The sequence below is a fragment of the Macaca nemestrina genome, chromosome 5, assembly GCF_043159975.1.
Source record: "Macaca nemestrina isolate mMacNem1 chromosome 5, mMacNem.hap1, whole genome shotgun sequence".
In the NCBI taxonomy this organism is placed as follows: domain Eukaryota; kingdom Metazoa; phylum Chordata; class Mammalia; order Primates; family Cercopithecidae; genus Macaca; species Macaca nemestrina.
The window spans coordinates 152,949,588-152,970,635 of record NC_092129.1 but is presented as its reverse complement, the minus strand read 5'-3'; the positions used below and the strand labels follow the sequence as shown (position 1 = coordinate 152,970,635).

Below are 21,048 nucleotides of genomic sequence, written 5' to 3'. Positions count from 1 at the left end.
TTTCATGTATCACTTTCTCTAGATCCCAAATATTCCCACAAGCTTTATTCCAAAAATAATTTTATTTAATAGGTATTAAATAATGTATAGAAGGAAAAGGAGCTGGTGTCACAGGTTCTGTTTACGTCCTTCTCTTACCCTAGCTCTTCTCGTGTTTTGCCTATTTTTTTGGGCATTTTCTTAGCATGGGGATCTTCTAGCTCCTTGGCCTTATAATAATGGGGAGCCACCTCCAGAAGCCAACTGCTCTCAATCTCCAGTACCTAGGAGGAGAGAGAAAAGATCAATGGAGTTCCCTTCTTTCCAACATAGATCTTTTGTGTATTATTATTTTTTTCTTAAATTGAAACAGGGTCTTGCTCTGTTGCCCAGGCTGGACTGCAGTGGCGTATCATGGCTCACTGCAGCCTCGACCTCCCAGGCTCAAAGCAGTCCTTCTGCCTCAGCCTCCCAAGTAGCTGAGACTATAGGCACACATCACAGTGCCCCATTAATTTTTTGTATAGATGGGGTCTCAGTATGTTGCCTGGGCTGATCTTGGCCTCCCAAAGTGCTGGGATCCTGCCTTGGCCTCCCAAAGTGCTAGGATGGTTTACAAGAATGAGCCACTATGCCCAGCCCCAACCTAGATCCTCATGTGTGTGGTCAAAAGTTATCTTTCCTCTTTGACTGCAGGGCTAGGGGTAAAGGTGCCTGGCTCTATTATTATATATCCAAAGGGCAGATACACCTCTATGTGTTATTCAAGATACCAAATAAGCTATTCCTAAGAAAAGTCTAGAACATGCCGGGCGTGGTGACTCACGCCTGTAATCCCAACACTTTGGGAGACTGAGGCGGGCGGATCATGAGGTCAGGAGTTCGAGATCAACCTGGCCAACATGGTGAAACCCTGTCTACTAGAAATACAAAAATTAGCTGGGCGTGGTGGTGGGCACCTGTAATCCCAGCTGGAGGCTGAGGCAGGGGAATTGCTTGAAACTGGAAGGCAGAGATTGCATGAGCTGAGACTGTGCCACTGCACTCCAGCGTAGGCTACTAGAGTGCGAAACTCTTGTCTCAAAAAAAAAAAAAAAGAAAAGCCTAGAACATAGACAAAGTACTCTGTGAGACAAGAGACACTCTGCTTTGTTCTATTATAGCCCCAGCACCTATACAGTAGCCATTCAAATATGTATTGAATAAATGTCTAGTTCTCAGATCTTGGAAGATGCTGACACCTGTTAGAAAGGATGTCTTTGGGCTGGGCACAGTGGCTTACAACTGTAATCCCTGCACTTTGGGAGGCCGAGGCACACATTTAAGACCAGCCTGGCCAACATGGTGAAACCTCATCTCTACTAAAAATACCAAAAATTAGCCAGGCATTGAGGCTTGCGCACCTGTAATCTCAGCTACTTGGAAGGCTGAGGCATGAGAATATCTTGAACCCGGGAGGCAGAGGTTGCAGTGAGGCTAGATTGCGCCACTGCACTCCAGCCTGGGCAATAGAGCGAGACTCAATCTCAAAAACAAAAACAAAACAAAGGATGTCTTTCTATTTTACCCTACCTTCCTCTTTCTGTACCAGTCCCAGCAACTTGAACCTGGGTTCTTAGCTTGTCAGGATACCATCTCTCTACATAGTCTCCACCTGTGTGGGCACAGGATGTTGTCCTCACCTGTCTCATGAACTCTTTGGTAGTCAAGACAAGTTCGTGGTAGAGCAGCCAGCGTGGCTGTTGCTCAAAGAGGGAGGAGTTGGGATGAATGAAGACCGTCTGCTGCTGTTTTACTGTGCGGTAGCCGCTCCGAGTCAACCGTGCCGTGTGGTAAAAGTAACCAGCAGTGATGGCCTAAGGAGCAGGCAGGAAAGAAAATCAATGGAAAAGGCAGACATCTGGGGACCCTAAGAGCTCACTACCTTTTTAATTCCAGCTTCAGGAAAACTAGAGAGGTAAGGAATGCATGAAGAACTTCCCAGGAATGAACCTCCAGTGGTCTGAGGAAGAAAGGGCCCTGGGAGGACACCGTCATACACAAGGGGAAGAGGGCATGCTCTCAGGCTGGAGGAACTGCTGCATGCCCCTAGAGAAGCTTGCTCCTGGGAAGGTACTGGGGGTGGAGAGCAGGAGGCTGAAGAAATGCTGACCTTGCGTACACGGATATAGTCCCCCTGGCAGGAACTGAGACCAACTTCCACACGTTCCAAGAGCCCTTCCAGCTGTTCCCGCACATCCCGGGCTCGGCGCATTGATCTGAACTGTACAAAGTTCTCATAGCACCACTGGGAAGAGTAACCACTCTCGGCCCACTGGGAAAAGGATTAAAAAGAAAGGAGAGACAGTTAAGTATACAGTAGGACTAAAGTCCCCCGGTGTCTCTCATTCCCACTCACCCAAGCCCAGTGACCTGTGTGTAAACGTTTAGCAGAACCAGGTGGTCACCACCAGGGAGAAAGAAGTTGACACGGGCATTGTCAGCATGGACGACCTTGTCCTTTGGTCGGTAGAAGATGGAGTTGTTGACAGAGAGCATGGCAGCCACTGTCAGGATCTCCTCTGAACAGCTGTACCTGGGACAGGAAGGGGAAAGCATGAGTTCAAAGCAAGACACATAGGAACAGATATGGTGGAGTGGGGAGTGATCACTGTGTGATGGATGTTTCCTCATGTGGAAAAGACTGGTTGGCCTAATGGCTACAAAGCAGCCAGCAGATAGATTCGGGCAGCAGCCTGGGGGTCAAGGAGGTAGGGGCCATAGACGAAACACAGTCACAAAGGAGGGACATCCATGGAGGCAGGAGCAGGAAACACTGGGGACTTCTGAGGCTTCTGCAGAAAGTGTGCATTCACTATGTGCATTTGGAAAAGATCTCTGACAGCAGAGGAATGGCATTTAAAGGTTGTCCCTCCACAGCTACATTAAATGTTCTAGTTTCAAACCTTAGGAACGAGTAAGTTCCTCAAGGGGCCAGGCACAGTGGAATCAAGGATAGGATCAAGTGTCTTACCCTCAAAAGAGGGCAATCAGAGTTATCTAATACTTTCTTATGTGTTAAAGGATAATATGATGAAGAGAAAAAGACAAAGAGGACCCCAGAGACAAGAGGAGGCCTGGCCAGTATGTGTGCTGGGAGACCAGGTGGAGGGGAGGGCTTACTTCTCAGAGGCTAAGATCATTTTGGACAGCATGGGGTCCACCGGCAGCTCTGCCATCTTTCGACCAGACTAGGGAGAGGAGAGAGAGAGTTGAGCCCAGTCCTCCCTCAGGTTTCCCACCACTACTACAGGGGCCCCTGGAGCCATCCTGACCCCTATCATCCTGCCCCAAGCCATGCTGCCCCCCAACTCACCGTAGTGAGCTCCCCAAGGTGGTTGAGGGCTCCCAGAGCATACAGCTGCTCCAAAGCCAGCAGCAGTGTCTCATATGGTGGAGCATCCAGGAAATCAAAGTGCATTAGGTCATGGATCCCTAGACAGAGGTGTGACAGATGGAACACAGTCCCTTCAAAGGACAGTGACTCCAGCCCCTCCCTCCTCTCTCAGGTAGCCCAATCACCTAAGCTCTTGAGCAGCAACACGACATTGCCCAAGCTGGTCCTCTGGATCTCAGGCACTGTGGTTTCCTCAAGCTCGTGCTGATAGGCCCAGGCGGTATACAGGCGGAAGCACTTCCCTGCAGCCACTCGACCTGCCCTGCCAGCTCGCTGATTGGCTGAGGCCTGGAAAGAAAGGACAGCAGGCTGGCTGACAATTTGGTCAGGGAAAAGAGAAAAGGCAGTATTTACGCAAGAAATCTGGAAGGATGCAAACTGCTCATCCCCGCTCCCTAGGAAGGCCCCACTCTGCTTCTGAGTTGGACCTTCTCTGTGGGCCAACTCCACCTCCCCCACCCCCATGCGTTCCCAGGCTGACCTTGCTGCAGGGTGTGACAGTGAGCGATTCCATGCCTGTGCGGGGGTTGTAGCTCTTCTGCTTACAGAACCCCGGATCCAGCACATAAATGATGCCCTCGATGGTGAGTGATGTCTCAGCAATGTTCGTTGCCACAACCACCTGAGTGAGAGGATATGGGGTCACCCAGTGACCCCACCTACCTAGTTACCCAGAAAAAATAATCTTGGAAAGTTAGGAGTAGTGAAGCAATTGCAGTAAGGGGCAGGAGCTGAAGGAATTAGTATTCAAGGTCAGGAGCAGGGGACAAGTCCAAAAGACAGGGGAGAGGGAAGCGGGGGCTGGGAGATAGCAGGGCCATAGGAAGAAAGAAAATGGAGAAGAGGACTTAGGGTTTTTTTGGGGGGAGGGTTGGGAAATGGGGGTGTTCAAGTTCCTGCCCCATCTTCCCCACCACCGCTTTCATCTTCACACAACACTTTCTGTAAGAGCCTCCTAACACGTCTCCCTGCTTCTGCTCCTACCCTCTGTCACATGGCATCCAGGACAGTCCTTTTAAAATACAAACCTGTCACATCACTCCCCATCCTTCAGTGGCTTCCTATCCTACTCTAGAATTTAATCCAAGCCCCTTAAAAGCCTGGATCACCTACCCCCGCTGCCTTTCTGACCTCATCTGCTAGCACTCCACCACCTCCCTCACTCCTCTCGCACACTGCTTTGCTCTGCCCACGTAAGTGCACTCCTCACTGGATTATTTGCATCAGCTGTTCCCTCTGTCTGGCACACTCTTCTCACAGGTATCAGCCTGGCTTCCTCCCTCACCTGGTTTGGGTCTCTGTTCCACTTTCCCCTGACTGAAGAGGCCCTCACTACACCTCAAGGAAAATACCTTCATGCCAGTCCTCACTCCCACCCCTCAGAGTCAAGTTCCATCCTGCTGTGCTACCTTGTATCTCTTCATAGCACTGGCCACAAATTGACATTATGTATTTATGCATCCACTGTTTCCCCAGTAGACCACAAGTGCAAGTTTGTTAGGCTAGGGACTTGTTTTGTTCATCACTGTATCATCAACCCCTGTGTACCTGACACACAGAAGGAACTCATTAAATATTTGTTGAATGAAAGTTAAATCTCTCCTCAAAATCCTTTGATTGCTACTCAGCTGTCTAAAGTCCAAACTTCGCTGGGCACAGTGGCTCATGCCTGTAACCCAGCACTTTGGGAGGCCAAGGCAGGTGGATCACTCGAGGCCAGGAGTTCAAGACCAGCCTGGCCAACATGGCAAAACCCCATATCTACTAAAAATTAGCTGGGTGTTGGCCGGGCATAGTGGCTCATGCCTATAATCCCAGCACTTTGGGAGGCCAAGGTGGGTGGATCACCTGAGGTCAGGCATTCAAGACCAATCTGGCCAAAATAGTGAAACCTCATCTCTACTAAAAATACAAAAAATTAGCTGGGCGTGGTGGAGGGCACCTATAATCCCAGCTGCTAGGGGGGCTGAGGCAGGAGAATCGCTTGAACCTGAGAGGCAGAGGTTGCAGTGAGCAGAGCTGGCGCCACTGCACTCCAGCCTGGGCAAGAGTGAGACTCCATCTCAAAAAAAAAAAAAAAAAAAATTTAGCTTGGTGTGGTGGTACACACCTGTAATCCCAGCTACTTGGGAGGCTGAGGCACAAGAATCACTTGAGCCTGGGAGGTGGAGGCTGCAGTGAGCCGAGATCTTGCCACTGCACTTCAGCCTAGGTGACAGAGCAAGACTCTGTCTCAAAAAAGAAAAATAAATAAAGTCCAAACTCTCCTGTCATCAAAGGCTCTCCCTAATCTTAGCCCCAAATTGTTTTTAGCCTTGTCTCCTACTCCTTCACCATATGAACCTCCCACTAAGCCTATTAGCTCACACTGACTTCAAACATACTTTGGGCCTTCCTCTGATAACTTCTCAGCCATTTTTCTTTTTTGAGACGGAGTCTCGCACAGTCACCAGGCTGGAGTGCCGTAGGGCAATCTCAGCTCACTGCAACCTCCTCCTCCCGGGTTCAAGCGATTCTCATGACTCAGTCTCCTGAACAGCTGGGATTATAGGCGCACGCCACCACGCCCGGCTGATTTTTGTATTTTCAGAAGAGGCAGGGTTTCACCATGTTAGCAAACCCGGTTTTGAACTACTGACCTCAAGTGATCCGCCCACCTCAGCCTCCGAAAGTCCTGGGACTACAGGCGTGAGTTACCATGCCTGACCTCAGCCTTTTCTCTTCTTTTTTGAGACAGAGTCTCACTCTGTCGCCCAGGCTGGAGTGCAGTGACACGATCTCAGCTCACTGCAAGCTCCGCCTCCTGGGTTCATACCATTCTCCTGCCTCAGCCTCCCGAGTAACTGAGACTACAGGCGACCGCCACAACGCCCAGCTAAGTTTTAAAAAAATTTTTTAGTAGAGACAGGGTTTCACCGTGTTAGCCAGGATGGTCTTGATCTCCTGACCTTGTGATCTGCCCACCTCGGCCTCCCAAAGTGCTGGGATTATAGGTGTGAGCCACTGCACCTGGCCGACCTCAGCCATTTCTCTTAAAGGTCCATATCAAATCCCACCTCCTGGCACATCAAGGACTTCCCTTCTCCACTGAATCTACTGTGCTTATTTTCCAGATCACATATTTGGCTCTCTCTTGGTTCACACCATATTTCTCCTCCCTTCAGTCCCAGGGACAAAGGACTGACTGCTCCTCAGCTGTGTGCAGCAGTGCCCAGGGCTCACCTTGCATGGGGCAGGCACACAGCTTTTTCACTACTAGTTGTGGGAAGCACAGGGGTGAAGAGTGTGGGTTTCTCCAACTGACCTTTCGTGCCCCAGGTGGCGTGGGCTGGAAGATACGGGCCTGCATGTCAGAGGGCAGGTTGGCATAAATGGGCAGCACCAGGAGCTCCCGGATTTTGGAGCCCAGGCGGCGGCAGCGATCCTGAAGCATCTCACAGGCAGCCTCAATCTCCTCCTGGATAGAGGGTGGGGAGAGCAGCAGGGATCCCAGAGTCACAGAAGGCCAACATGCCGGCCCCATCTTCCCCTGAGATACACCCTCCCCTCTCCCAACCATGTCAGGCACCTGTCCTGTCAGGAACACCAGGATATCCCCAGGGGGCTGGGTCACGTGGATCTGCAACACAGATACAACACAAGCTTCCAAGTAGTCAGCCTCTGGAGCCTGGAGAGCAGAAAGAGATGGGGTCACAGGAGGGCCACCTGCTTAGGCAAACCTTTCCTCTCCTCCCAGTTCAACATATACTTTATCCTAGTTCCCCTTTGGACCTTCCACTCCATCTTTCCCTCCTTGGGATAACTTTCTCCAAAGGCCTCAGCTTTTCTGCCACAGACTTAAGCCCATCCTCCCTGAGGTAGCACCTTGGTGTAGAAGATGTCCACAGGAAACCTGCGTCCGGGGATTCGAAACACAGGGGCGTCATCAAAGAAGGTGGAGAAACGGGCAGTGTCCAGTGTGGCTGAAGCCACCAGGACCTTGAGCTCAGGTCGGAAGCGAGCAACATCCTTGATCAATCCAAAGAGAATGTCTGTGTGTAGGGTCCGTTCGTGAGCCTCATCCACCATCACCACACTGGGGAGGGAATAGGGCAGCAATGAGGGAGGAGCGCTGGGCAATGCAGTATTAGACACCAGGGTTCCCTGGACGAGAGGGGAGTGATGGACACAAAGAGCTCAAGAATGACTGTTGACGGAGGGGGGTCTAAGGAGAACTCAGCCATCCCAGTTATGTAAGACCAACAGAAAGTCAGAGGCGGCCAGGGACCCATGATCTGCAACCTATCCCAGCCTCAGCAGACAATAGAAGCCAAGATGTAGAGGCTGCACTGAGGCCAGGACAAGTTAGACATACTCTCTAGTTCAGTCAAGAGTCTGCTTAGACTCAGTAGCTGCTCTTACTAGAAAAAGTTGAAGGATATGCTTTAGGCTGGGCACGGTGGCTCACACCTGTAATCCCAGCACTTTGGGAGGCCAAGGCAGGCAGATCACGAGGTCAGGAGTTTGAGATCAGCCTGGCCAATATGGCGAAACCCTGTCTCTTCTAAAAATACAAAAAAAATTAGCCAGGTGTGGTGGCGCACACCTGTAGTCCCAGCTACTCAGGTGGCTGAGGCAGGAGAATCGCTTGAACTTGGGAGGCAGAGGTTGCAGTGAGCCAAGATTGAGCCACTGCACTCCAGCCTGGGTGACAGAGCGACACTCTATGTAAAAAGAGGCCAGGTGCGGTGGTTCACGCCTGTAATCCCAGCAATTCGGGAGGCCGAGAAGGGTGGATCATGAGGTCAGGATATTGAGACCATCCTGGCCAACACGGTGAAACCCCATCTCTACTTAAAAAAAAAAAAAATTAGCCGGGCGTGGTGGTGGGCGCCTGTAGTTCCAGCTACTCGGGAGGCTGAGGCAGGAGAATGGCATGAACCTGGGAGGCGGAGCTTGCAGTAAGCCGAGATTGCACCAATGCACTCCAGTCTGGGTGACAGAGCCAGACCTGCTAAGAAGGATTCTTCTTTTGCAGAGAGGAGCAAGTTAAGCCTTTCTACCCCAACTCTCAGAGGACTCTGCATGCTCCCTGGTTTCTCCTAACTCAGTTATGTGCATGACACCTTCTTTCTCTTTGCTTTATTTTTTGGCTTTTCTGGATGGCAGCCAAGTCTCAGGAACTCATCCTCATCTTCCCCTACCCACCTCTCTGACCTCAACTCTTTGTCCCTAACCCTAACTGTGATGGTGAAGCCCCCAGTCATTCCACAAAGCAGGCTGGCTCGATGGGCAAAAATATCTGCATCAGGCCCTCTTGCACTGGCTGGCTCTCCATGGGTTCTCAGAGATTTTTTGCAAGGGATATGAAGGATAAAATCCTATCTGTCCAATCACTCCACTGTGATCTTCCAGGGCCAGAAATTCACAGCCTCTGAAGAGTCAAAAGGGCACATATTGTTCAGCTGGCCTGACCCCAACCCCAGCACATTCATGAATCCCTTTTCCCCCTCAACACATGTTCAACCAACCTCTGCTTGGCCATTTCCAGCACTATGAGCTCATTATTCACAGACCAAGCTACCCAAGACTTGTGTGGAGGGCCAAGATCCAGAGTCCAACCACTCTGACAGGCCCTGCAATCTCCAACACTCTGAGGGTTATTTAGCCATCGGTATTGAGTTGGAATCTGTCTCCCTGTAACCTCCCCATGGCTCCTAGCTATATCCTGTAGGGTTACATAAACCAAGTCTCATCCTTCTTTCCATGTCACAGCCTTCACATATTTAGAGGGAACCAGGATGCCTCTCCTGTTTCTCCCTCTGAGCTGAGCATTCCAGGTGTTTTCAAATGGTCTTCACATGGCATTTCAAGCCTCCGCAGCAATGCTATGCTATCCTGGTTGTTTCCTAACCCTGGAGATGAATGGGGAAAGAAGAAGAGGCTTTCTCTACAATCTCTTCTATCCTCCAGCCCCATCTCCGTGGTACCTGGAGGTCAGTTCAAGGACCGTTTGAACCATAACGATATAAGAACTGGTGGATTAATCAGAAGACAATGGCTGAATTGGCTGGGTGGCAAGAAATGAGAGAAAAGCCAGAGATTAGAGATCCAGGAGAGAACTGAGTGGGAGGGAGGCGGCAGCACAGGGGGAAAAGAGTGTGGGCAGCTCTCTCATGGGAGATGAGGGCCCTGTATGTACCTGTAACTCGCAAGGTCAGGCTCAGAGAGGAACTCCCGGAGAAGCATCCCATCTGTCATGTAGCGGAGGACAGTTCGCTCTGATGTGCAGTCCTCAAAGCGGATACTGTAGCCAACCTGGTCAAGGGAAACCATTAGCAACCAAGTGTTGGACGGTGTGCCCTGAAAGGAACTTGGGGAAAGGTGAAGTGGGGCAGCACCAAGACTTCTGCCGTAGGGACCTGAGGGCAGTGTAGACTGAGTCACAAACCCCAGTCTCTACCCCCCAGTTCCCTAGAAATCTCACCTCATTCCCAAGCTTCACACCCATCTCCCGGGCCACTCGGGCGGCTACACTCATGGCGGCCACTCTCCGGGGTTGGGTGCAGGCAATCTTCATACCCTTCTTTGTATAACCCTGAATGACAAGGAAGAAAGAAGAGGTTTACCCTTTGCTAAATATGCCCCCTGAGACCAGGTACAATTCAGAGAAAGAAGTTGTAAAAGCCAGACAGGAGAAAAGGAGGAAAAGACAGATGCTGAAAACCAGAAAAGAAGGGCAAATAGATAGGATGACAGACCTAGGGCCCTCAAAGGGGGTCCTCACCTAGCTCTGGGTAATTAAGTTCATGGCTCTGCTAGACTTGAGCTGGAAAAGAACAGATTAGCTGAGGCAGAGTCAGCTAAGGTAAAAAGCAGGAAGGCTGGGCACAGTGGCTCATGCCTATAATCCTAGTACTTTGGGAGGCTGAGGTGGGAAGATTGCTTGAGCTCTGGAGTTCGAGACCAGCCTGGGCAACGTAGTGTGACAAAAAAATTAAAAATTAGGCCAGGCGCGGTGGCTCAAGCCTGTAATCCCAGCACTTTGGGAGGCCGAGACGGGTGGATCACGAGGTCAGGAGATCGAGACCATCCTGGCTAACACGGCGAAACCCCGTCTCTACTAAAAACACACACAAAAAAATTAGCCGGGTGAGGTGGCGGCGCCTGTGGTCCCAGCTACTCGGGAGGCTGAGGCAGGAGAATGGCGGGAACCTGGGAGGCGGAGCTTGCAGTGAGCTGAGATCCGGCCACTGCACTCCAGCCTGGGTGACAGAGCGAGACTCCGTCTCAAAAAAAAAAAAAAATTAAAAATTAAAAACTTTGGCCAGGCCCAGTGGCTCACGCCTGCAATCCCAGCACTTTGGAAGGCCGAGCCAGGCGGATCTCCTGGGGTTGGGAGTTTGAGACAAGCCTGGCCAAAATGGTAAAACCCTGTCTTTACTAAAAATGCAAAAAAGTAGCCGGGCATGGTGGTGCATGGCTGTAATTCCAGCTACTTGGGAGGCTGAGGCAGAAGAATCGCTTGAACCTGGGAGGCAGAGGTTGCAGTAAGCCAAGATCATGCCACCGCACTCCAGCCTAGACAAAAGGGCAAGAGTCTGTCTCAACAACAACAAAAAACAAAACAAAACAAAACAAAACAAATTTCAGGCCAGGTGTAGTGGCTAACACCTGTAATTCTAGCACTTTGGGAGGCCAAGGTAGGCAGATCATGAGGTCAGGAGATTGAGACCATCCTGGCCAACATGGTGAAACCCCATCTCTACTAAAAATACAAAAATTAGCTGAGTGTAGTGGTATGCACCTGTAGTCCCAGCTACTCGGGAGACTGAGGCAGGAGAATCACTTGAACCTAGGAAGCGGAGGTTGCAGTGAGTCAAGATCGCACCACTGCACTCCAGGCTGGCGACAGAGCGAGACTCCACCTCAAAAAAACAAAAAATTTTTAATATGGGCATGGTGGTGTGCACCTCCCAGATACTCAGGAGGCTGAGGTGGGAGGATCTCTTGAGCCCAGGAGTTCCAGCTTGCAGTAAGTCATGATGGTGCCACATCACTCCAGCTTGGGCATCAGAGCAAGGGCCTCCAAAATAGGGCAGGGGCCAGGCACAGTGGCTCATGCCTGTAATCCCAGCACTTTGGGAGGTTGAGGCGACTGGATCACTTGAGGTCAGGAGTTCGAGACCAGCCTGGCCAACATGGTGAAATCCCTTCTCTACTAAAAAATAAGCCAGGTGTGGTGGCGCATGCCTGTAATTCCAGCTACTTTGAAGACTGAGGCAGGAGAATTGCTTGAACCCAGGAGTAAGAGGTTGCAGTGAGCCGAGATTGTGCCACTGCACTCCAGCCTGGGTGACACAGCAAGACTCCCATCTCCAAAAAAAAAAAAAAAAACGATCAAAAAGACAAGAAAATAGTCCTTTACCTTCTTGTTTTTTGGCCAGGCTGGAGTACAGGGAGGTCCACATTTACACACATGTCCCACTCCACCCATCCACCTACCCGTACTTCTAACCTGAATGAAATGAATGCAGGAAGTGAGAACAGAAATGTGAAAAGGGTATGGTCTTTATTCTCAAGAATTTCACAATTTAGTGGAAAAGATGGGTAAGTGACTACTAAAAATGCAATGTAAAAGGAGCACTGATAGGAATGAGGACATTGATGCCAGGTGCCCTGGCAAGCTGAAGGGTGAGATGACTGTACCTCCTCAAAGAGATACTGCGGGATCTGGGTGGTCTTCCCTGAGCCTGTCTCGCCTTCAATGATGAGGACTTGGTGATTTGCAATAGCAGCCAGGAGCTCCTCTCGAAATGGGAACACCGGGAGGCTGCGGCGGACAGCCTGGATGGACTCTTTCTGCTGGGCCTGAGTTGAGGTGGGTGGAGCTGATGGCTCCTAAGGAAAGAGGAGGAGATGTGAGCTAAATAGCTTGCTTCGGGTCCTCCTCAAAATATCTCCCAGCTCTCCTCTTACCTCATCACCCTGGAGCTGAGTGGCCCGGACAAACTCAATGGTCTCCTCCTCCTCCAGCACCAGTTGATACTTGGGCTCCTGAGAGGCAGCATCTCGGGCCCCAAACTTCAGGGATGCTGCCCCAAGCCGCGCCTCTTCCCAGCGCCGCTGCTCCTCCCCAGGGGCTCCTGATTCCTCCTCCACTAGATCCACAGCTCGGGCTGGCTACAGAGAACGGGGATATGTGAAGACTCGAAAACAGAGGATGTCCTCTCTGCCCGCCCCCCTCCTCCCATAACTACCCCCGCCCACTGCCCACTGGGAAAGGAGAGGCAAGAAAGGGGCTGACCCAGGGGTTGCCCAATCCCCTGAAGCCTTCCCCACAATTTGTCTTAGGGACCAAGGCTGAAGCAGATGCCGCTTCGCCTCACCTGTCCTCGGGTTTCCTTGGGCATGTGGTAGCGATTGGTGGCCTCCAGCTTCTCCTGCTCCCCAGCTGCCCGGTACTCCCGGGCGAGATCCCGCACTCGCCGCTTATATTTGAGCTCCTGCCGCTCATGCCGGCTCAGCTCGACATCCCCAAAAAGGAACTCCTCATCAGCCAGCTCCGCCTCCAGGTCCTCAAGCTTCTCTCGCTCCCGCTTAGCCAGGTACTCTCGGCGAGATTTCTTCCGCAGCTCAGGGACCTGAGTTGGGAAAGGAGAGTCGAATCCTTATCTTGCTGGAGCAGCAACCCCTTTCTCTACCAATCCCTAAAAAGGAAAAATTCCCTGACAGGCGGCCATGAGAACCTAAGGATGCACCCTCCACCTTCCCTCTGCAATGCACAACCAAAACAATGACATACTCAAATCTGGGCCTCTTTGGATGCTACATACTGACGCCACACCCTATCTTCCTGCAGCTGAATCCAGCTGGAAAGTCCTCTCGGGCAGCATTATCATCTTTGTTAAAACAGATATATCAGGGAGATGTCTGCATAGCTTTATTTTACTCTTGCCATTTTATTCAAATTAGTGGAAAGGGGGAAAATAAAAGGCTAATCCAGTATTTAGCAGCACAGGACTCAAACTGAAAACAATTCAGACAAAGATAGAAACCAGTGGGGGTGCCAACAGGAGGCAATCTTCAGCCCCAGTTAGATGTTCCTTGGTCTTAAACTGTATGACTATAGTTTGAGGAAGAGAGAAAAACTGATTATAAAAAGGTAGAACTACAGCATCAGAGTGTTTCCGTAAGGCAAATGTAATCAGGGATGTTTGGCTCTCTGGTACTAACCTCTCTTCACCATGCTATGTGTCACTTAGTTTCTACACATTTACCTTTGATACAAACTTTTCAGCACACATTATGGATGACAGCAGAAAACTGGCAATATCTGTTAGGCCCTTTCCTGCCAGGAGTCCTCCCACTATGACAACATCATCTTTCCTGTGATCCCAACTTCCTCTACTGCAAGGTCAAAGCCCCTCTGGTGGTCGGGCGGGCGCAGTGGCTCACACCTGCAATCCCAGCACTTTGAAAGGCTGAGGCGGGTAGATCCCCTGAAGTCAGGAGTTCAAGACCAGAATGACCAACATGGTGAAACCCCCGTCTCTACTAAAAATACAAAAATTAGCCGGGCACGGTGGTGGGCACCTGTAATCCCAGCTACTTGGGAGGCAGAGGCAGGAGAATTGCTTGAACCCGGGAGGTGGAGGTTGCAGTAAGCTTAGATCACGCCACTGCGCTCCAGCCTGAGCGACAAGAACAAAACTCCATGTTAAAAAAAAAAAGCCCCTCTAGTGTTTTACCCTTAAGGGGCCTGGTTCTACTTAGTTGCTTGGCTTTTCTTGTTTGTTCTGTAAAGACTTAAAATGCAGTTTATGATCACGACCTAATCTAAGTACCACAGTCAAATATTCCTTCAATGGAAGAGGAAGATAGATTTTTTTTTAATATGGGTAAAAAATCAGAGCAATTTGAGCACTAAAAAGAATAATGATGTGAGATTATAAAATACTGAAAAATAAAAATTCTTGGATCCAACATGACACACACAAACAAAAAACAAGGGAAAAAAAATCTGTCTCCAGTGAAATGACTGTTACACCAAACTCCTTACTCTAAAAGTTGGTATTTAAAAGGAAACAAACATTTACCCTGGTTTTTAAGAAGGAACTGTAGCTTGTTCCTAGTTGTTAAGGAAAAGCTCTTCTTTATAGACAAATTCTAGCCAATACATGTAACAGGAATGACAGAATCAAAAAATCACCATTTTGCAATCCCCAACAAAATAACATGTTCAGGAAAGGATTACCAGTGGCTGCTAAAAGCATTCGATGAAAGGCTATTGGTAGAAAGGATATCAATACTAATAGATACACAACTGGATAGTATGTCCCCGTGATATGACATAATATGAAGTGCACATCACCGCCCAAGAAGTGTTCCTGCCACAACTGTTTAATCTGAGTGTAGACAAGCTTTAGACCCAATTGCCGCTTTAAAGAAAGCACAGGGCAGAGAAGTACTTAACACCATAAGATAAGGATCAGACAAATCCAGAATGTAGGACACTGCAAGGTGAGACAGAGAGAGAGAGAAACAAACTTAAAATCTAATAACCAAATGCAATGCATGAACCTTGACTGCATTGTTAGGAAAAAGCAGTCATTAAAGTTATTTTGGGGGTAATGAGGGAATCTTTGTTTGTACAGAGATCTTAGTCGATACGTAAGAATTGCTGTTCAACTTCCTGACTGTGACAAGAGCATTCTGATTTTAGAGGACAATGTCTTTATCCTTAGCAGGTACATACTGATGTACTTAGAGATAAAATGCTATGATGTCTAAGACTCTTTTAAATGATCTGAAAAGAACATACCACATTTACAAAGACAATGCAAATATTGCCCACAGTATTAACCATTTTTCAAACTGAATAGTGTATATGAGTGTTCTTTTTTCTATTCTTTCAACTTCCCTATGTGCTTAAATATTTTTGTAATTGAAAAAGAAAAATTACAGCTGGGCACAGTGGCTCACGCCTGTAATCCTAACACTTTGGGAGGCCGAGGGGGATGGATCACCTAAGGTCAGGAGTTTGAGATTAGACTGGCCAACATGGCGAAACCGCGTCTCTACTAAACATACAAAAGTAAGCTGGGCATGCTGGTGCATGTCTGTAGTCCCAGCTACTCGGGAGGTTGAGGCAGGAGAATCACTTGAACCCGGGAGGCAGAGGTTGCAGTGAGCTGAGATCATGCCACTGCACTCCAGCCTGGGCAACAGAACGAGACTCCGTCTCAAGAAAAAAAAAAGAAAGAAAAAAAAAGAAAAATTAAATTCAGGCCAAAACAGTACCACCACCACCACCACTACAACTGCATTGAGATGTCTCAGAAGCCTAACCACAGTCAATTTCAGGAAGAGATATGAGATAAATTGGTCAGGAGAGACCTCCAAGAGTAGGCCAGGCACACGGTGGCTCACGCCTGTAATCCTAGCACTTTGGGAAGCCGAGGCAGGTGGATCACCTGAAGTCAGGAGTTCAAGACCAGCCTGACCGACATGGAGAAACCCTGTCTCTACAGAATTAGCCAGGCGAGATAGCTCATGCCTATAATCCCAGCTACTCTGGAAGCTGAGGCAGGAGAATCGCTTGAACCTGGGAGGCAGAGGTTGCAGTGAGCCAAGATCACGCCATTGTACTCCAGCCTGGGCAACAAGTGCAAAACTCTGCCTCAAAAAAATAAATAAATAAAAGGCTGGGCGTGGTGGCTCACGCCTGTAATCCTAGCACTTTGGGAGGCCGAGGTGGTCGGATCACGAGGTCAGGAGATCAAGATCATCCTGGCTAACACGGTGAAACCCTGTCTCTACTAAAAAAATACAAAACACATTAGCCGGGCGTGGTGGCAGGCGCCTGTAGTCCCAGCTACTCGGGAGGCTGAGGCAGGAGATTGGCATGAACCCGGGAGGCAGAGCTTGTAGCAAGCCAAGATCACACTAATGCACTCCAGCCTTGGGGACAGAGAGAGACTCCGTCTCAAAAAAATAAATAAAAATAAATAAATAAATAAATAAAATTTAAAAAGTAAAAAGGGCCAGGCATGGTGGCTCAGGCCTGTAATCCCAACACTTTGGAAGGCCAAGGCGGGCAGATCACAAAGTCAAGAGATCAAGACCATCCTGGCCAACATGATGAAACCCCCTCTCTACTAAAAATACAAAAAATTAGCCGAGTGTGGTGGTGCGGGTCTGTAGTCCCAGCTACTCGGGAGGCTGAGGCAGGAGAATCACTTGATTCCTCCACCAGGGAGGCAGAGGTTACAGTGAGCTGAGATCACGCCACCACACTCTAGCCTGGCAACAGAGTGAGACTCCACCTCAAAAATAAATAAATAAATAAAAATTAAAAATAAAACAAACAAAAAGAAGGCAGGGCATGGTGGCTCACGCTTATAATTCCAGCTCTTTGGGAGGCCAAGGTGGGTGGATCACAAGGTCAGGGGTTCGAGACCACCCTGGCCAACATGGTGAAACCTCGTCTCTACTAAAGATAAAAAAAAATTAGCCAGGTGTGGTGGTGTGCTTCTGTAATCCCAGCTACCTGGGAGGCAGAGGTTGCAGTGAGCCGAGATCGCGTCATTGCACTCCATCCTGGGCGACAGGACAGCGTGTGCCCCTCTCCATTTCAAAAAAAAGAAAAAAGGTAAGAAAAAAAAAAGGAGCTCGGGCCGGGCCCGGTGGCTCAAGCCTGTAATCCCAGCACTTTGGGAGGCCGAGACGGGCGGATCACGAGGTCAGGAGATCGAGACCATCCTGGCTAACACGGTGAAACTCCGTCTCTACTAAAAATACAAAAAAACTAGCCGGGCGAGGTGGCGGGCGTCTGTAGTCCCAGCTACTTGGGAGGCTGAGGCAGGAAAATGGCGTGAACCCGGGAGGTGGAGCTTGCAGTGAGCTGAGATCCGGCCACTGCATTCCAGCCTGGGTGACAGAGCAAGACTCCGTCTCAAAAAAAAAAAACAAAAAACAAAACAAAAAAAGGAGCTCGAAGTGTCTCAAAATTCTATTGGGGAATCTAAGTGTGACTTTACTTGACAAGACCAGGCCTTTGGAAAACAGCTTACCCTACCTAGTTTCATACCATAAAAAGTCCAGTTTATGAATTATGAGGGCTCTGCCCCTGTCCAGTGAGAAGACACAGGGAGATCACAAAGCCATATAAGGGGTGCAAGAATTAGGTGGTGGGAAGGTATTTGGAGATGGTGTACCTAAGCTGAATGGTTAGCATATTCCTGTACGGTGGGACTGCCGCCCTGCCCTTGTCCTCCAGCAACCTTCTTGACAACATTCCAGCTGCCTCACATCTCATTAGGACTCAGGAATAGGGAAAGCTCACGACTTCATTCACTAATAGAGTATGTTTGATCCTAAAGTTAAGAGTCAAGGAGGACTTATGGGTAGCCTCCTTTCCCCTACAACTTAAGAGGGCTCCTTCCCTCGACAACATAAGTCTGTCCTCAGCTGGCTCCTGACAACCAAGCCCCTCCTCTAGAGACCTGACCACTCCATCAGCATCCACACCGTGCTTCCTCTGTATTCTCTCTCCCTATACGTAACCACTCTATCAGAAGGTCTTCCCTTTTGTCTTCTGATCTTGGGTCCCTGGGCCCTGGGACTCACCATGGCCTTCCGGTCTTCCTCGGCCATCTTGAGGCGCTTCTGAGCTTCTTCATAAGCCTAGAAAAAAAAAAAACAAGAATGGAGGGGTGTGAGGCCAAAGAGCCCCCACACTGACAGCTGCTCCTCTCTAGAATCACAAGGATCATTCAGATGTACCCTAACACAAAAAATGTCCCCTCTCAGTGAGGAAACTGTACGATTGCAGATACAGTAGAGAGTTGCCTTAGCCACAGGATGCACAGGGCTTCTCTCACCTCATCTCTCCCCACAGAGGTGAACATCTCACTAGAGAAAGCCCCTTGTCTTCCCAGAGATCACCATCTCTGCAATCACAGCCAACCTCACATTTCACCCTGGGATCTTGGGGATTTACAGAACGTGCTGCTCCTGTTCACCTTCTTGTCTGACCGCTCCAGGACATTTCGAGTCCGATCCTTGTCCCGCTGTCGAACCCTCTCAGCAAAGGCATCACGCTCCTCCAGGTCCTGAAGGCGCTCACGCTCTGTCCGTTCCCACTCATCTTCTGACTCTGGCTTCTCTGTCTGCTGTTTACTCCCCCTGCAGCCCATCCAGGGGATTAAATAAGGGCATCGAGCACACTTCAGCCTGCCCCATCCTCCCTCGCCCTGCTTCTGACTTACCCTGTTTTCTTCTTCCCTTTCTCAGAAGCCTCTTCCTCCTCTTCTTCCTCCTCTTCCTCACGCTTCTTCCTGAGGTGTTTCCGCTTTTTACGTTTCTTCTGGAGGCTGCTTCCAGCCCTACTCACAGTCTCCTCACTGCTCTCTTCACTGTCTTCCAACAACCTATAAGATCGGTTCTTCTCCAGCAGGGCTCGGGCCTCTCGCTCTGCTGCCCGCGCTGGCTTTTCTACCACTGCCTTTCGTGGTACCTGTCAGTAGAGGGGAAGATAAGGAGGTCTGAGCAACTCCTGATCTCTGCCCTCCCACTTAGCTCTAGCTCTGTTCCTAATTTAAGCAATTACTTAGTCTCCCCCCGCCCACCGAGATGGAGTCTTGGTCTGTCACCCGGAGCTGGAGTGCAATGGTGTGATCTCGGCTCACTTCAACCTCCACCTCCTAGGTTCAAGCAATTCTCCTGCCTCAGCCTCCCAAGTAGCTGGGATTACAGGCGCCTGCCACCACGCCCGACTAATTTCTGTATTTTTAGTAGAGATGAGGTTTCACCATGTTGGCCAGGTTGGTCTCAAACTCCTGACCTCATGATCCAGTTGCCTGGGCCTCCCAAAGTGCTGGGATTACAGGCGTGAGCCACCGCACCCGGGCACAATTACTTAGTTTTAAACCACCTAACCAGCCTTCATTCTGTCTTCCTCATGGCTTCACCCCATGTTTATCATCCTGAATGGGGCCCACAGCTTTTTGGCTTTTTTTACAGACAGGGTTTCACTCTGTCCCTCTTGGGCTCAAGTGATCCTCCCACCTCAGGCTCCTAAGTAGCTGGAAACATAGGTGCACACTACAACGCCCAATTAATTTTTAAATTTTTTGTAGGGAGGTTTCACTATGTTGCCCAGGCTGGTCTCGAACTCCTGGGCTCAAATGATCCTCCTGCCTCAGCCTTCTGGGGTGCTGGGATTACAGGTGTGAGCCACTGCACCGGGCCTCCTCTGTTAATTAAACGGCTGAAAGGAAGTTCAGAAGCTGAGGGGGGACGGGCAAGGTGGCTCACGCCTGTAATCCCAGCACTTTGCGGGGCTGAGAGAGGAGGACTGCTTGAGCTGAGTTAGAGACCAGCCTGCGCAACACACCAAGGCCTCGTCTCTAAAAATAAAAATAAAAATAAAAGATATTAGCCGGGGGTGGTGGCGCATGCCCATAGTCCCAGCTACTGGGGAAGATGAGATGGGAGGGTCGCTTCAGCCAGGGAGATCGACGCTGTAGTGAGCCGTGATCTTATGACCGCACTCCAGCCTGGGCGACAGGGCGAGCGAGGCTGTGTCTCTCAAAAAAAAAAAAAAAAAAAAAGGAAAGAAAGAAAAAGAAAGAAATGCAGAAACTAAGATCCCTACTGAATCGCAATCTGCATTTTAACAAGGGCCCTGGATGCATGTTAAGAGTTCGAAAAACACCGTTCTATTGCGTTTAACCCGACACACCTAAGCCCTCCTCAATCTTCTCCACTGAGCTGGGCGTCCAGCAGCTAGCACAGTACCTAGGCGACAACGGACAAAGAATAAGTGCTTGTAAACTGAGCTTTCTTAACTCCTCGATGGACCGTTAGGCCAGCCTCATCGGGACAAATCACAGGACCCCTCCCCACCCTGCCGACACCTTGTTCCAGAGTCTCAGGGCGAAGTCCCGGGCCGGCCCACTGAGATCCAAAGTATCAGTGTCTCGTAGGCGCTGCACGAACTCCTCGGCCGACGTGCAGCGCTGTGCAGTACCGATCAGGAACTGGGCGACGTGCCGCTCGCTCAGCCCCAACACCGAGTGCAGCTCGTCCTGAACCCAGCGCTCCAGCCCCGCCGGCGTCGCCATGGCGACCCACGCTCCCTGCTCCCAGCCCTGAAGCGTCGGGCAGCCCCGTTCACTGCTGGGCCGGTCGGAGGCCTGGAGCCCTCGGCTGGAGCCTCAGCTTCGCAAGGCGGCTACCTTGGGACCTCTAGGATCAATTTCCGACATCCCAAAGCCGTCGTCCGGTACCGCAGAGCCCGGAAGGGGCTGCACTTTTTCGGCCTCTAAGCACTACGGTGGCCGAGCGAGTTCAAACCTCGCGGAACCATGCCTGAAAGTTCGGAGTAATTCTTTTTTCTTCATTTCCGCCTCTATCCAGTTTCTCTGACGCCCCCTGATGGTCAGTCCGTGAGTGCTTCCCTAACGCATTCATTCAACAAGTGAAATCAATTTAATGGAGGCCTAATGTGTGCTCATTGCTTTCCGTCGCTGGGATCTAGCAGAGGACAAATCAAAAGTTCCTTACCAAATTTACATTTTGCGGTGGGGGAGGGACAGGATACATAATAAATAAAGTATGGAAGTTTTATAGAGCCAAAAACTCTACAA

The 21,048-nt window shown here is 50.0% G+C and overlaps 1 protein-coding gene across 2 annotated transcripts; it reads right to left on the bottom strand.

Annotated features, from left to right (window-relative positions):
* Window positions 1-43: 43 nt before the first annotated feature.
* Window positions 44-20,717, bottom strand: LOC105498614 (DEAH-box helicase 16). 2 transcript variants are annotated; one of them, XM_011770794.2, is made up of 20 exons: window positions 20,317-20,717; window positions 18,667-18,914; window positions 18,421-18,583; window positions 18,026-18,082; window positions 12,784-13,038; window positions 12,374-12,577; window positions 12,104-12,295; window positions 9,882-9,992; window positions 9,597-9,712; window positions 7,280-7,490; window positions 6,984-7,082; window positions 6,720-6,872; window positions 3,897-4,037; window positions 3,541-3,703; window positions 3,335-3,453; window positions 3,142-3,209; window positions 2,392-2,554; window positions 2,132-2,293; window positions 1,662-1,835; window positions 44-263 (listed from the first exon to the last, which is right to left on the bottom strand). In XM_011770794.2, the coding sequence occupies exons 1-20, from the start codon at window positions 20,521-20,523 to the stop codon at window positions 135-137; spliced, it is 3,135 nt and encodes a 1,044-aa protein (XP_011769096.1). In that variant the 5' UTR covers window positions 20,524-20,717; the 3' UTR covers window positions 44-134. The 2 variants fall into 2 exon arrangements, with proteins under 2 accessions (XP_011769096.1, XP_011769097.1); XM_011770795.3 differs by having other exon boundaries at window positions 20,638-20,692.
* Window positions 20,718-21,048: the final 331 nt, after the last annotated feature.